The 16,586-nt window shown below is 38.8% G+C and overlaps 1 protein-coding gene across 1 annotated transcript in view; it reads right to left on the bottom strand.

The window, feature by feature from the left end:
• Positions 1 to 8,959, bottom strand: part of LOC100750597 (killer cell lectin-like receptor 2) — a 46,971-nt gene extending 38,012 nt beyond the window's left edge. Inside the window, exons 1-4 of the mRNA XM_035448729.1 lie at positions 8,845 to 8,959; positions 7,079 to 7,168; positions 4,997 to 5,218; positions 3,858 to 4,000 (exon numbers count right to left, since the gene is read on the bottom strand). Of these exons, the coding sequence (XP_035304620.1) occupies positions 3,858 to 4,000; positions 4,997 to 5,218; positions 7,079 to 7,168; positions 8,845 to 8,959 (570 nt within the window). The remainder of the gene's footprint in view (positions 1 to 3,857; positions 4,001 to 4,996; positions 5,219 to 7,078; positions 7,169 to 8,844) is intronic.
• Positions 8,960 to 16,586: the final 7,627 nt, after the last annotated feature.

The raw sequence follows: 16,586 nt of genomic DNA, 5'->3' as shown, positions 1-16,586 counted from the left end.
TAGCAAAGGATACTCAATTGTACCATAAGGACACCTGCTCAATTATGTTCATAGTGGCTTTATTCATAACCTAGATGTTCCAAAACTAAAGAATGGATAACAAAATTTTGGTACATTTACACAATGGAGTATTACTCGGTTGTTAAAAACAATGACATCATCATGAAATTTGCAGGCAAATGGAGGGAACTAGAATAAACCATCCTGAGTGAGGTAACCCAGACCCAGAAAGATAAACATACTATGTATTTATGTATAAGTGGATATCACCCATAAAGGAAAGGATAACCAAGCTATAATCCACAGACACAAAGAGGCTAGGTAACAGGGAGGGTCCAGTGGGAAATACATGTATCTCCCTGGGAAGGGGTAATTGAAGAAATCTGCTGGGTGGACTGGGGGCAGCTGGGGATGGGAACTTGGGGGATAGAGTTGAGGCTGGATGGACCGGGTTTGTAATTTTGGGGTCAAGTAGAACCTGTTGCATGAGAAACTCCAGAGAATCTGTAAGGATGAACCCAGCTAAGACTTCTAGGAATACTGGATATGTAGAGTGAACTCGCCATCTCCTGAGATCAGATCGGTGACTACCCCAATTGTCATCAGAGAGGCATCATCCCACAACAGATGGAAACAGATGCACAAGTCCACAGTAAACCATTAGGTTGAGCTCAGGGAATCCTGCTGAGAAGAGAGAGGAAGGATTGTAGGAGCCAGTGGTGTCAAGGACATCACAAGAAAACCTACTGAAACAACAGAGTCTAAACCATAACTAGGGAGCCTTCCTGGGAATGACCCAGGCCCTCTACATATATGTTGAGGTTGGTGCCAGGATATAGAGAAGTCAATCTCAAACGAATCTGGAAAAATCTTCACTAAGGCTAGGTTTCAGAAGCTCAAGACATGCTTTGCAGACTTCAGGGAGAGAAAGTTTATGAGTGCTCTTACCAAGCACTGGACCCTGCATGACACAATACTGACTAGCTAGGCAATATGTGCCCCATGGTACTATTGTCATAGGATGACTAATTATTTCTTATTGTATGTGAGGTCTTTATCGTATGGGGGATGTCATGTTTAGTATTGTAGTCTAAATCAAAAGCCCATGATTGGGGAGGTCACAGGCCCTAAGGTGGAACCTATTACAATCACATTGCTAAGTGGTCAAGTGGTCAAACTACACTTTTGGTATTTGTGTTTATACCAGAATTGTTGTCAACCTTGGTCAGAAAAGTTTCTTTGTGCAGTAGGTTGTACAGAGTAGCAGGACTGCTCAAAATGCTCAAGAGATGAGAAAGTGTGTTCAGTCCTATGGAGACATCATCATCAACTTCCTCCCAGCAGCACCACCCCAAAGATTCAGGGAATATCAGGGAAGAGGAAGCAGAAAGAATATAATAGCCAATTGATGAGGAAAAGTTCTGTAAAAAGCTGACTTCTGAACATACCATGGGTGTCCCAAGCACAAATTCATAGCTACTGTGGTTAGCTATATGCAATCTGCTCATGATTAGCCAGCCGAAATTCCAGCATAAATAGAGAGCTGCCCACTACCATTTAATAAATAATTATTGTTAGGTGGTAGTTGTTGGATATGAAAGATTCATTCTTTATTGTGGGTGCAGTCACTGATAGGTACCCTTGCTCCAGTGAATGGCCTATAACCATGCACCAATGGACAGCATCAACAAGAAAAAGTTAGAGGCGAACCCTTTAGGGTACACTCATGGGAAGACTGAGAGGGAAAGTAGGGGGGATAGGATCATAGTTCATTCTCTGTATGTATGAGATTTTCAAGAAATATTTATTAAGAAAAGCAGCGAGTATACTCTTCTATGAGACTAGAAATTAATAACTGTAGAGCTGAAAGTAGATATGCATATGTGCACATATTAAGATGTTTTTATACTTATACATAACAAACAATTTTATATGCTAACGACAGAAACAAGTCAAGTTAAAATTTGGGATATTCATACTCATTGTGTCTGTCAGGGTGATCCAGTCACTTCGAATCATCTTAATCTTTTGATTTGCTGTGTCCTGTGCATCTTAGAGCACACAGTCCTAGCTGGGTTCAGTATTACATCGTGAGCAGTTAGCTTCCAGACCATTCCTCTTCCTTATCTAACACTTGCTCAGACATGGCCTTGTCCTTACCTGAGAGCTCCATGGACAAAGTGAAAAGGCATGTGAAATTAGAGAAAACCTTTGCACACACTCCTCTCAACTGTACACCAGTGTTAGAGTATGAGGGCTCAGGAAACTCACAGTTTGGGTGGGCTATTGTTAATCCATTGCCATTTTCTTTTCTTTGTAACATATGATAATCCAATCCAGAAACTATGTGGATTGATTTTCGGCTGAAGGAACTTCTGTAAGAGAAAAAATAGCACATCTGATGATAAAATTTCTCTGTTTGGTGAGGAAAGAAAAATCATAACAGGTCCCAGGCATTCTTATGTCACTTCTCTGCTGTCCTGTCCTCCAGTGCTTCAGTCCCTCCAAGTTCATTTTTAAAGTGATTTCCCTCGAGTCGATCATTTATGTCTAAACCGATGTCAGTTACACAAGTTATTCAAAATGAAAGCTTCTGGTGTCTACAAATACTGGATTCATGACATTATTTATGTCTGTGTTTCTTAGGCCAAGTCTCACTATGTAACCAAGGCTGACCCTGAATTCACAATATTCCTGCTTGTGGCTCTGAAAAACAAACCATACTGCATTCATGATTTGTTATATAATTTCTGACACTCTATAAAATTATTCAAATGTATGTTCTCAAAGACTACAGAGGCACATGGAAAATGTTCATATGGTAAATAATGGCCTGTCTTCAAAGCAAATTCATTAAGATGAAAATCCTGTGTGAAAAGCTGCCCATTAAACTCCATGCTCCACAGAGAAAACCATTTTGAAATTCAGACCTGGAAGTGACAGAAATTGAGGAGGAAAGGGACAGATATTTGTAAAAATTCAATAACCTAATATATTTAAATGTGAGTTTAAATTTAATTATGCTTACTATATCAACTAGCAACTTGCATTATTATTTGACATTAAAAATTCTTTTATGTTGTAGTTTTTATACATGTTTTAAATTGGTGTATAAATTTTGTGCCATGTACTAAATGACAAGTTTCAAACTGATGCTTCAAGCATTTCTCTAGAAAAAAATAGTCTTCATATTAGAAGAGATGTTGTTAGTAATAATTTAAACAAAATGTCAGCACCTTGGCACCTTTGTTTTCTTTTAATTACTCATTTCTAAAACTAGACATCTAAAAAATGAAAATAGTACAAAGTAAAGATTATGGACAGTTTGATTGATAATCACAGTGCAACTAACTGGTAAAACTATTAAATTCCATGGTTCTCATGTAATTTCTATTCTGCATATTGGCCCAGAGGTCAGTTACTTTCTCTATTTCATCCAATAATTACTCATCTCAGGTAGTCTCACTTCTCACTTCCAAAAAGCAAGCCCAAGACTGCAGCCTCTCTGGTTATAGTTGGCACTCTACGGAGATACATACCTGTCCCTCACAGGTCCATAGGAAACATGCTTATATGTAAGGCCCTGTAACAGATTCCTGAGAAAGAGAAGGACTTGCAAAGACATGACTGTCTTTTTAGTAACAAGTCACCTCATAACAGACCCCATGTTCTGAGACTAGACCCAGAACAGGAAGGAGTAGGTTAGGATACTCTTACTGCACAGTTTTTGCTCACATTACAGGCAAACCATGTACAACACTTAAAGTTCCCTCTTTTGAACAAACAAGCCTGGGCTCAGTATCTCACTATCCAGGTGTTGAAGAAGGACTCAGAGAATAAAGAAGCATATACAGTACCAGTTCGTCATCATCCTCTATCTTCAAAAGGGATAAGCTGCAGTTCTGGCAGGTCTGTTTACATCCAGTCCACTGTTTACCATCCATGATGAAATAATAACATTTTATGCCACAGCAGAACCACCGTGCTTCAACATGTTTGCCTACAACAGAAAAGGGGATGGTGAAAATTCTTATGTTCTAGTATTCCGTTATTAGAGCATTGTTTTAATTACATATCTATAACTAAATAAAATTTCATGGCTCTAAGAAATTAAAATTCTAGAATGTTGAGAGACCCTTGCATGCCCATGTTCTATACACTATTATTTATAACAGTAGATATATAGAAACAACTGATGTGTCCATTGTGGATAAATCAGTAGAAAAAATGTTGCACATGCACACTAAGGAATACTATTTAGCCTTTAAAATTAAGTAAATTGGCTGGGCATGATGGTGTATGCCTATGACCTAGGCACTACACAGTGTGAGACAGGAGGATCACAACCAGTTTGAGACCAGCCTAGGAAGAGTAATGACTTCTACACCAGCCTTGGCTATGAAGTAGATGCTAAGACAGTTTGAGCTACAAAATAAAACCCTGTCTGACACTTCAGCTCCAAAATGTGCTTCTGGGAGCTTCACTATGGTCACAAATGGGCCAACTCTCTCATGCCATTGCAGAAGGAACACACACACATACACACACACACACACACACACACACACACACACACACACACACACACACACACAATTATTTTTATGACTGCATGCATATGAAAGCGATAAGTCCATGTCAGCCTAAGAGTTTGGTAAGTATACTCTTACTGTAAACTTCCAGATTCTGTTAGCAACTAAGCTGGAGCCTCTGGTTTACACACAAACCAAATGATCCTGAACTGTTAGCATTTCTGACTTGCAGTTCCACCCATTGCAGCAGTAGAAGACAGACAGCCACTGTAATCTAGAAGTTATAAAATTCTCCTAATTCAAAAAGTAATTTCTGGGGTTCCAGGCCCCTACATGAGATAAGGAAATCCTTAGCCATTAACAGGCAGATCACCAGCATTGTAAGCTGCTGATTGGACTTCAAATCTTCTGGAGAAGAAACAATACAGAATAAAGCAATTCATTATTCAAGACCCCCTTCTTACCTGTGCGCTGTTTGCAATCCAAAACAACTTTAGTTTCCCCACGGCATCTGTTCTGTTTTCTGTTGAGGGAGTCCAGGTGTTCTCTGAGGGCCTCAAACTCTATAGACTTATTTCTCAACATTTCTTCCCTTAAGTAGCTGTCATTTTGCATGGTGCTGTACTCTTGATGGAGATCATTTAGAGTTTTCTGCAATTCATGTTTTTCTTGACTATACTGAAAAACTGAAATTAGTAGCAGATATAACACCAAAAAATACTAATAATGAGTAAATATTGAAATTTAAGATAATAGAGAAAAGCCATGTGACAACCAACACTTATCATTACTTTAACTGGTACTTTGACATTAAGAAAGTAACACTTCAATTAATTTGCTATAGGAATGGAAACATGAATTTCTCTCTGTGGGGGTAACTTTAATATAAAGTAAACAATACAGCTGGAAAAAATTATAGTGGATGTGCCACACTTCCAATTACTTAAATTTCACAGCACAAACATTTCAAATAAGTATCTAGGTAAAATATTCAGTGAATACTTAATAGAGTATGACATTGTGAACTAAGAAACATTAAGAAATGACGCAATTATCATTGTACCCAAGGAAAAGCAAAATATCCAAATATATAGCATTATCTTAGCACAGTATTGCAGTGATTTCCTCTAAAATCTGAAGGGATAGAATAAAGTTTTAACATCTCTGCACAAAGAAGTCTCTTCACTCAGTACACACAGAGAAAAATGAAAAGAACTTCATCATTTTGTTTACACTTCTGTTTCTCACAGAATGTTTACATATTATTCATAATCACTTGGTCATGGTGGATAATTTTTGATGTAAACTAGACCAAGATAGACAGACTCAGTATGTACTCATTCATACATGTATCTTAGATGTAAAGCAAAGGTTAATCAGGCTACAATCCATAACCCTGGAGAACCTAGGTAAAAAGGGGGACCCTAAGAGGGACACACAGGAAAGGCCCCAGGAAATGAAAATGGTTAAGATGTCCTGGGTAAACTAGAAGGGAGAGTAATGGGAACATGAGGGACCAAAGGACCCAGTTGGTGAGAGACAGACGGGAAAAAGCAATGAAAGAGAAATCTAGATAGAGGGAACCATTGTGGGATTAGGGAGAAACCTGGTGCTAAAGAAATTCTCAGGAATCCACAATGGGGACCTCAGCTAAGATTCCTAGCAACAGTGTAGAGGGCTTGGAATGGCCCTCCCCTTTAATCAGTTTAGTGACTACCCTAATTGTCATCCTAGAACCTACATCCAGTAACTGATGGAAACAGATGCAACGATCCACAACCAAGCACCAGGCTGAGTTCCTCAAGTTCACTTGAAGAGAGTGAGTAGGGAATATGTCAACAAGGGGGTGTGCTGAACCCAACTAGTGGGAGATCACAGACTATGGACTGTCAGCTGGGGAACCCGCATGGGACCTGACTAGGCCCTCTGAATGTGGGTGACAGTTATGTGGATTGATCTTTTTGGGGAGCCTGGCATTGGCACCAGGACCTATCCCAGATTTTTAGCTGGCTTTTTGGAGCCCATTCCCTATGGTGGGATACCATGCTCAGCCTAGATACACGGGGGAGAGGCTTGATCCTGCCTCAACTTGTTATTCCAGACTTTGTTGACTCCCTAAGGAAAGCTTTATCTCCTCTGAGGAGTGTATAGGGAGTGAAAAGGGGGGAGGTGGGGGTCAGGAAAAGGGAAGGAATGGGGAACTGGGGTTGGTATATAAAATGAAAAATAATTTTTTAGATAAATAAAAATAAAAAAATTCACAATCACCTAAGCTCAGAATGCAGACTACAAACAAGTTCTCATAAGGAACAGTAGCAAGAATGAGATAGATCAAGGCAGCTCCCAACAGCCCCAGAATTAACAAAATAGGTATGTGTGAGAACAGGACACTGTCCTGTGTCAGGTAAAAAATAATGATGTCCAGAGCTAACTAGGACATCCTGTGATTATAAACAGAACAATAAACAGAGTTGTTAATTGCATAATTTTTCTCTAAAGCTATTACTTAGGCAGAAAGGCAAAGAGGATGGATACCAGTTACTCACTGTGTTTCACCAGCACTGCAACAGTCACCAGCAGAATGGAACAAAGGATTCCCAGAGGTATTGCAATGAGGTACCAGGGGACTGAGCACTCTTAAGTCAAAACAAACAAACAAAGAACAACCAAGAAACTAATCAATATGAAAAGACCACATCCCAATACTAATTACTATTTTGTGTAGCATGGAAACAATAAGATATTGGTCTGTATAAAAATTTTACTGAAGTCCATCATTAAATGCTGACTGAAAATATGCTTTCAAATTTGTAGATTTCTACCTAAAAGGCAACCATGGTGGAAATCCTACTTGTGTGAAGTTCCGCAGGATTTCAGACTTATTTTACCTTTGATCTTATAGTCTCAATCCTCCTGAATCAGCCCGGAAGTAGCTGGATGACAGGCACATGCCCCTCACCTAATTATACAGGATCCTAAGTGCATCTTTCAGAAAGCACTGGAGGCACAGACACAACCCAAGTAAAAGAACCAAAGCTGTATAGTGCAGGCAACCAAAGGAGCATAACTGGAGTAGAGATGGAAAGAAAGAGGGATAGATGATTTTGAGAACTGATAAGGAACCATGGCTATTCTGGAGCTATCCTGTATACAGGTTCATCTGTAAAGGGGCCTAAAGTCAACTCTCTTCTTTATCACAAACTCCATTTTTTTAAACAATACTAAACATCTTGGTATATCTGAGGGTGTTGGGAAATCTGGAAGCCAAGCCTATGATTATCACTATGTCTAAGAAATTAAGGTTCTCAGCTAGGACTTCAACTGTTAAAGTTCATGCAGAGTAAGCAGAAACAGAGAAGAGAAATCAAAGTTTCCTCTTTTTATTAATAAACGTAATTACTTTGACGTTTCTGCAAATGTATAATGTGGTTTAGTCATCCCCATTCCCAATACCTTCTCTCATCCAGTCTCTTCCTCTGCAGCCTTCTTCCCGGGAAGAAGCCTCCTCTTGGGATGGACTACCTTTGCTGTTTCCTTGCATTGGATGTTGGAAATATTTAAGACAATGGAAACACCTTCTGCTAGAGTAAAAGTATCATCCCAAATGCATACTTTATGTATCTGTCAGATTCCATTTCTCTAGAACATTTGGTTTTCTTCAGATTCTAGTTTACAACTTTTTTAGGTTTCAGAATCTTTCTTGACTAGACTAAATAATAAAAATCTAATGGTTTCTCAAATTTTTTAGAATGTATTCACTTGCCACTTCGCAGGAATTTCTTTTCTTTCTTTCTTTCTTTCTTTCTTTCTTTCTTTCTTTCTTTCTTTCTTTCTTTCTATTTTTTTTTGAGTCAGGGTTTCTCTGTGTAGCTTTGGAGCCTGTCCTGGAATTCACTCTGTAGACCAGGCTGACCTCTAACTCATAGCGATCCGTCTGCCTCTGCCTCCCGAGTGCTGGGATTAAAGGCGTGTGCCACCAACACCTGGCGTTCGCTGGTATTTCTTACAGACTTCTATTGACCTGTCTTGCCTTCTCTGTTACCAGCTAATTGTTAAAAATAGCTATTGTTTTCCTTTCCTTTTTTATTTTAAAAAATTGATTAGTTCATTTTTAAATTCATTTTTGAGCAACTTTGTAAGTGGTTATTCTCCCACTAATACTCATTTATCTCCCTCCTACCCCTGTGCATCACTAAGCCCAGCTAAAATGGAGGGTTATAATCTTCAATAGAAGTCAATTGGACATTGTTTTCAAATATCAAAAGTTACAATGCATAAAAATCAGGTGAATTCAGACACTGGAAACACTTACCTCTGTGGCTAGCTTCACTGGGCACTTGAGTCTCATCAGGCCTCCCTCCATCCTGCAGCCCTGAAGAAGACTTATGGAATCTCAAAGTTGCATAAGTGATCTCCTCGTCACTCATCTTGGAAGTAAGCTAAGTATGGTCTGTGTTAAAATTTGGCCTTGAGTGATTTCTAAAGAAAAAGTTAAAATGCCCACCTTTAGGAAGGTATCTAGATCTGATGCTGCAGTGTGGTGGGGAGGGGTGGGTCTGTGTAAGCCCCCTAATGTTCAAAACACCCTAACTTACATGGGCTGACCCTGATTTCCACTAGAGGTAAGAAGTCTTTGAAGATTTCTGTAATTTATATCTCTACCCTTCACAGCATTTACTATTAGCAAACATAGAAAGAATTAAAAAGTTATTGAAATATTGGCACAGCTTATTTCTTTAAAATATTCAACATTTATAAATTTTTAGGCAAAATTGGTACCACTGAAAAATCATTGAAACACTTCTATACTATCAATTCAAATAATAGTCAAAGCTTTGTGGATGGATACAAATCTTTCCTTTAAAACTATTTATATATTTTGATAAATACATGAAAATAAAATGTTCTTACAGTCTTTTCAATTATATATGACTCTTAGAGTTCTCCCAGACACTACCTTTGAAACAATATATGATGGTTAATTCTGCAGTTGATTAATGCTTTGGGCTCCAAGAAACATAAATATTTCTTTGGTTAAATCCCAAACAACTGAGATGTCCAACCTCTCTACCCAATCACTGCCTACACATTTTTCTCCAGGGTCAGGCCTGATACATAGAACTAGAAAAGATCTTACTGCATGGGGTGGCCCAGACTCAGAAAGCAAATACTACATGTTCTCTAGCATCTGAGGATTCTGGACCCACGTCTTCATACATGCTACATAACCTGGAGTAACTGCAGCAACCAGGAAAGTAGAAAGGGATATTGCAGGGGTGGGTTGTGGGAGCAATAGAGGGGAATAGCAGTATACAACCTGAAGTTTTAATCTCAAATCATTCCATGTACATATATATCATTGTAGTATATGATGTTGCCAGAGGAATCTATATCAAAATAAATTTATTCACTATAAAGCATTCATTAGCTAATGCCCATGAAGGATTAAATCTGATAATGTGGTTCTCAAGGATCAAACTCAGGTGGTCAGTCAGTCTTGTGTAGTGAATACTTTACACACTGAGCCTTCTTACTTGGCTCCTATCAAGACTTCTTCAAAATGGATATATAAATATTTAACCATATCAAGAGTAATGAACTCCATCAAACCGTAGATCTTATTTTCTTAGCACACAGCAGAAGTCAAAGAACACTCAGAAGAATATAACCAGTGGTAACCTCCTGTTTTCACATGCTGCCAGAGTCATCCAGCTCTAACACAAGCAACATGGCTACCCCATCCATCAATCCCACTCACAAGTCACACCATCTGAAACTCTCTAGAGTATGTTTGATCATTTGATAGAAAAACAATAAAAGAAGCTGTTACCTGTTCCTCGAACCAGAAGTGGTTTTGGTGGAGGGAACTGAGTCTCCAGTTGGGGGACAAGTTGAGCTTTTCTGGACTGATCCTTCTTAGGTCCAAGAGTAAAAGCAGAACTGAATCGCCTCTTGAATGACACTCTAACTCATAATTTTCTGCGATCCTCTTAACAGATACTGGAAAGAGGAAGCTGCATGATGAGAGCTGATACTGACAGAAAGGGAAGAATTAACTTAGTATAACAAAGGATGGAAGTCATTTACATAACCAATATTTGAAGACTGAGAAGGTAAACATGTCTGTGAGAAAGTTAAACCAGTGTTCTTAGCAAAACCACTAGTAAAAAGAGGTGACTGACATTCTGCAATTCCTAATTTTGTTAGCCTGTTGGAAATTTTCCCTTATTTTACTATTAGAAAAAGTTACTTCTTGTTTTTGAATTATGCTTATTACAGCTAAGTGTATTTCAGGATGCCCTTAAAGCACACACATTTCCACTGTGAAACTTGCTGTAAACATTTATAGCTTTTTATTCATGCATAATATTTACTGTGAACATTGCTGTCATTCCATAAGAAGTAATCTTATTAATGAAATTTTCATGGTGTGGGATTATCAAAATATAAGACTTTGAGCATGCTCAGCAAATATTCTACCACTGAGCTACATACTTAGGCTTTGGTTCTCTTTTGTTTCTGTTTTTTGTTGTTTTTTTTTAACTTTGTGTATGTCTGTGTTTTCTTTTTGTGTATTTGTTTTGAGGCAGTTGTAATGTCATATTATTATGTACCCCAGGCTGGTCTCAATCCTGTTGACAAAATTTCTTCACTGCTGGAATTATAGCTATAACCTACCACATCAATTTAGACCATGTTTCTTGATATTTTCTAATAAGTAAAAAGCTGTGGTGATATATTATTTATTGTTTTAAAAAGCTACTGGAAATATAAATGCAAAGCTAACAAACACCATAGAACCAGGCAGTGATGATACACACCTATAATTCCAGGAGCCATACTAGTTAGCCATAGAAACCAGGTGGTGGTGGTATACTCCTTTAATCCCAGGATTCAGGAGAGAAAGGCAGATGGATCTCTATAAGTTCAAGGCCACTCAGTGTTATATTAGGGTGAATCAGTCTAAAAGAGAAACAGCTCACACAAAGGAAATCACCTTTAATCCCAGCTCTAGAGTGGTATATAAAAATAGAAATGGGGTATTTAGTATTGAATTTCAAAGATTTATTCTCCAGCCATGTTGAGGAGTGGACAGCCCTTTCAGCCTGAGGTAGAAATAATAGCTTATGGTCAGCTACTTTGTTTCTCTGATCTTCAGCTTGAACCCCAACATCAGTCTCTAGGTTTTAATTATTCATTTTACAGTTGGTGTCCAACATTAAGGTACAAATTCACAAATAAAGCTATTTGCCTTTGAAGCCACTAGCCCAGGCTGGAGCTACACACGGGGCTCCCTCTGGAGTACCTGGCCAGATGGCTAGGTTTTCTTTTGCTTTTTCCCCAACGCTTTGAGATATTTGAGATTTGCCTGTTGTAGCCTCTCTAAACAGTCTTCAACTGACACCCAAACTCCAGAGGCACCTAGGCTCTAAACTCTGGAAGACATAAATACCCTAGAGAAACTGGCTTTTGCTTTCAGGTCATATCTAACACATGTGTTTCTTCCTAACAATCCCATGTGCATTTTTTTCAGACAGACTGCTCTGTATCCCTCTCCCTTTCTGGCTCCCCCTGCCTGTGAGCTGCAGGCTTTCCCTAAAGCCCCTCTCCTTGGGCTGACACTCTCTGCCAATGGCCACAAGCTGGTTATCAGATTCAGATTTGCTACTCTCACAGTTCAATGACACTGTCTGCAGATTTGGTAAGACTACAAGGAATTCTTAAAGGAAAGAATTAGTATAAAAAGAGAGATTTTTCACACATTAAAAATGAGGAGTATATAAGGGAGCAGGAAGGTTTGTAGGGGGAAGAATAGAGGAGAGCAAAATAAGAGATACCATCAAAGAGGAAGTCAGTATAGGTTTAAAGTGAAATCAGGCACTAGGGAAATGTTAAGAGATCTACAAGGATGGCACTAACTAACCATCAAAGCAACAGTGGAGAGGCTACCTTAGAAACCTTCCCCTGATAATGAGATTGACAACTAACTTATATACCATCCTAGAGCCTTCAGCTAAAAACTGAACTGAACTGGAATCCAGTTGCAGAAGAGGACTGATGAGCAAAGGGGTCAAGACCAGGCTGGTGAAACCCACAGAAACAGCTGACCTGAATAAGGGAGAGCTCTCGGCCCCCAGATTGATCACTGGGAAACCAGCATGGAACTGATCCAGAAGCCATGAACATGGGTGTCAGCGAGGAGGCCTCAGAAATCTATGGGGACTCTTGCAGTAGATCAGTACTTGTCTCTAGCATAGGAATGGACTTTGGAAGCCCATTTCACATAGAGGGATACTCCCTCAGCCTAGACACATGGGGGAGGGCCTAGGCCTTATCCCAAAGAATATGACAGATTCTGAGGAACTCCCATGGAAGGCCTCACTCTCCATGGGGAGCCAAATGGTATTGGATAGATAGGGTGTTAGTGAGGGCCAGGGGAGGAGGGGAAGGAGAGGGAATGGGGATTGACATGTAAAAAAATCTTGTTTCAAATTTAAATTTAAAAAAATTTAAAAATGAGAAACCCATTACAATGGAGAGTGTTAGATCTCTGTATGATTACCTAAAAGATGATTTAAAAATGGAACAATTAGATCTGATGCCAGGGATCTGCTCACCAGACCCGAATTCAGTGGTGTGTACCCACACACCAAGACCCTGGTGCAGTTCTGCCTCCATCCACCGGCCCAGGTAGGTCAGGGGCTGTTTTCAATTCCGAGGCCCTGCTCAGAGACATCTGACTCCAGGGATCTGTTCACCGGATCCGAACTCAGCAGTGGAATCCGACAAACCAGACACTCCCGAGCCCCTGAAGGCAGTTCCGACTCCATCCACCTGCCAGCACACCTGAACACTGCTGAGTCCACGGTAACAGTGCCACCTCCATCCACGAGAAGAGGACAGACATCAGAGTATTGGATCTGTTTGCCTCTACCAGAAAGGAACCTTGGTCCCATACCCACCAGGAGAGGAAGAGATTCCTGCTACACCCACCAGAACAAAGGATGATAAGGGGACAAGTTAAAAGCACATTCAACAGCAGAAAACCCAATATGACACCACCGGAGACTAAGAACCATACACCAGCAAGACCTGAACATCACAATGCAGATGAACCAGAAGAGAATGACCTTAAAAATATCCTCATGAAAATGATAGAGGACCTCAAAGAAGACATAAGAAAAATCTCTTAAAGAAATGGAAGAAAAAACAAACCAAAAATACAAGATATCAACAAATCTCTCAAGGAAACAATTCAAGACCTAAAAACTGAAATAGAGACAATAAAGAAAGCACAATCTGAGGGAATGCTAGAAATAGAAAAGCTGGGTAAATGATCAGGAACTACAGATGCAAGCATAACCAACAAAATACAAGAGATGGAAGAGAGAATCTCAGGAGTTGAAGACACACTAGCAGAAATAGATTCATCAACCAAAGAAAATCTTAAGTCCAACAAATCCCTAACACAAAATATCCAGGAAATATGGGATACCATGAAAAGACAAAACCTAAGAATAATAAGTATAGAAGAAGGTGAAGAAATCCAACTCAAAGGTGCAGAAAACATAACCAACAAAATCATAGAAGAAAACTTTCCTGACCTAAAGAAAGATATGCCAATGAAAATACAAGAAGCCTACAGAACACCAAATAGACTGAACCAAAAAAGGAGTCCCCACATAATAACAAAACACCAAACATACAGAATAAAGAGAAAATATTAAGAGCAGAAAAGGAAAAGGGTCAAGTAATTTATAAAGGCAAACCTATCAGAATCACACCTGACTTTCCCATGGAAACTCTGAAAGCCAGAAGGTCCTGGATAGATATTCTACCTACACTAAAAGTCCATGGATGCCAGCCCAGACTACAATACTGAGAAAAGCTTTCAATCAATATAGATGGAGAAAACAAGATATTCCATGACAAAAAGCAGATTCAAACAATACATATCCAGCAATCCAGCCCTACAGAAAGTTCTGGAAGGAAAACTGAAAGCCAAGGAAGTTAACTACAACCAGAAAAATACAGGCAATAGATAACCCCACTTTATCAACAGCCAAAAGAAAAAAAGGAATAGAATCCCACACATAATCTAGACACCATCACCAAATCAAAAACAAACAAGAATGAACAATCAATGATCATTAATATCCATCAACATTAATGGTCTTAACTCGCCTATAAAAAGACACAGATTAGCAGAATGGATAAGAAGACAGAATCCTTTCTTCTGCTGCATACAAGAAACTCACCTCAACTTCAAAGACAGATGGTACCAAAGAATTAAAGATTGGGGAAAGATTTTCCAATCAAATGGACCCAAGAAACAAGTGGGGTAGCAATCCTAATATAAAAAAAAATGGACTTTAAACTAAAATCAATCAAAAGAGATGAAGGAGGTCACTTCCTACTCATCACGGGAGAAATCCATCAGGATGAAGTCTCAATTATGAACATTTATGCCCCAAATACAAAAGCATCCACATTTGTAAAAGAAACATTACTGAAACTCAAATCACACATAAAACCGCACACACTTATAGTGGGAGACTTCAACACCCCACTCTCGCCACAGGACAGGAACACCAGACAGAAACTCAACAAAGAAAAAAAAGGAGCTAATCAAAGTTATGGCACAGTTGGACTTAACAGATATCTATAGAACATTCCATCCAAATACAAAACAATTTACCTTCTTCTCAGTGTCACATGGAACCTTCTCTAAAATTGACCACATACTTAGCAACATAGCAAACCTCAACAGATACAAAAAAAATTGAAATAACCTCCTGTATCTTATCAGACCAGCATGCTTCAAAGTTAGAATTCAACAACACGATTTACGGAAAACCTACAAACTCATGGAAATTAAGTAACATTCAATTGCACAATTACTGGGTGGAGGAAGAAATAAAAAAATAAATTAAGGATTTCCTAGAATTCAATGAGAATGAGGACACAGCATACCCAAACCAATGGGACACTTTCAAAGCAGTGCTAAGAGGAAAGTTCATGGTGCTAAGTGCCCACACGAACAAACAGGAGACTAATAACACTAGAGAATTAACAGCACAACTGAAAGCATTAGAACACAAAGAAGCCAGTACAGCCTGGAGGAGCAGACGCCAGGAAATAATCAAATTGAGGGCTGAAATCAATAAAATGGAAACTAAGAGAACAATACAAAAAATCAGGATTACAAAGAGTTGGTCCTTCAAGAAAATCAACAAGATAGACAAACCTTTATCCAAATTTACCAAACAACAAAGAGTGAACATGTAAATTAATAAAATCAGGAATAAAAAGGGGGACATAACAACAGACATAGAGGAAATCCAGAGAATCATCAGGTCATACATTGAAAACCTATATTCTTCAAAATTCGAAAATCTAAAGTAAATGGACAATTTTATGGACATCTTTCACTTACCAAAATTAAATCAAGAACAGATAAGCAACTTAAATAGACCTATAACCCCTAATAAAATTGAAGCAGTCATGAAAAGTGTCCCAACCAAAAAAAGGCCAGGGCTAGATGGCTTCAGTGCAGAATTTTACCAGAAATTCAAGGTACAGCTAATACCAATTCTCCTCAAAGTATTCCACACAATAGAAGCAGAAGGTTCATTGTCAAACTCTTTTTACAAGGCTTCAATAACCATGGTACCCAAGTCACACAAAGACACAATTAAGAAAAAGAACTACAGACCAATATACCTCATAAATATTGATGCAGAAATACTCAATAAAATACTGGCAAATCGAATCCAAGAACACATCAGAGAAATCCTCCACCATGATCAAGTAGGCTTCATCCCAGGTATGCAAGGATGGTTCAACATATAAAAATCCATCAATCTAATCCACCATATAAACAGAGTGAGGGAAAAAACCACATGATCATCTCACTAGATGCCAAAAGCCTTTGACAAAATCCAACACCCCTTCATGATAAAGGTCCTGGAGACATCAGGGATAACAGAAACATAGCTCAACAAAATAAAAGCAATATACAGCAAGCTGACAGCCAACATCAAACTAAATGGA

Source organism: Cricetulus griseus, chromosome 8, assembly GCF_003668045.3.
Source record: "Cricetulus griseus strain 17A/GY chromosome 8, alternate assembly CriGri-PICRH-1.0, whole genome shotgun sequence".
Taxonomy (NCBI): Eukaryota; Metazoa; Chordata; class Mammalia; order Rodentia; family Cricetidae; genus Cricetulus; species Cricetulus griseus.
Note: the sequence above shows the minus strand (reverse complement) of the source record. Positions and strands in the feature narration are given on the sequence as shown.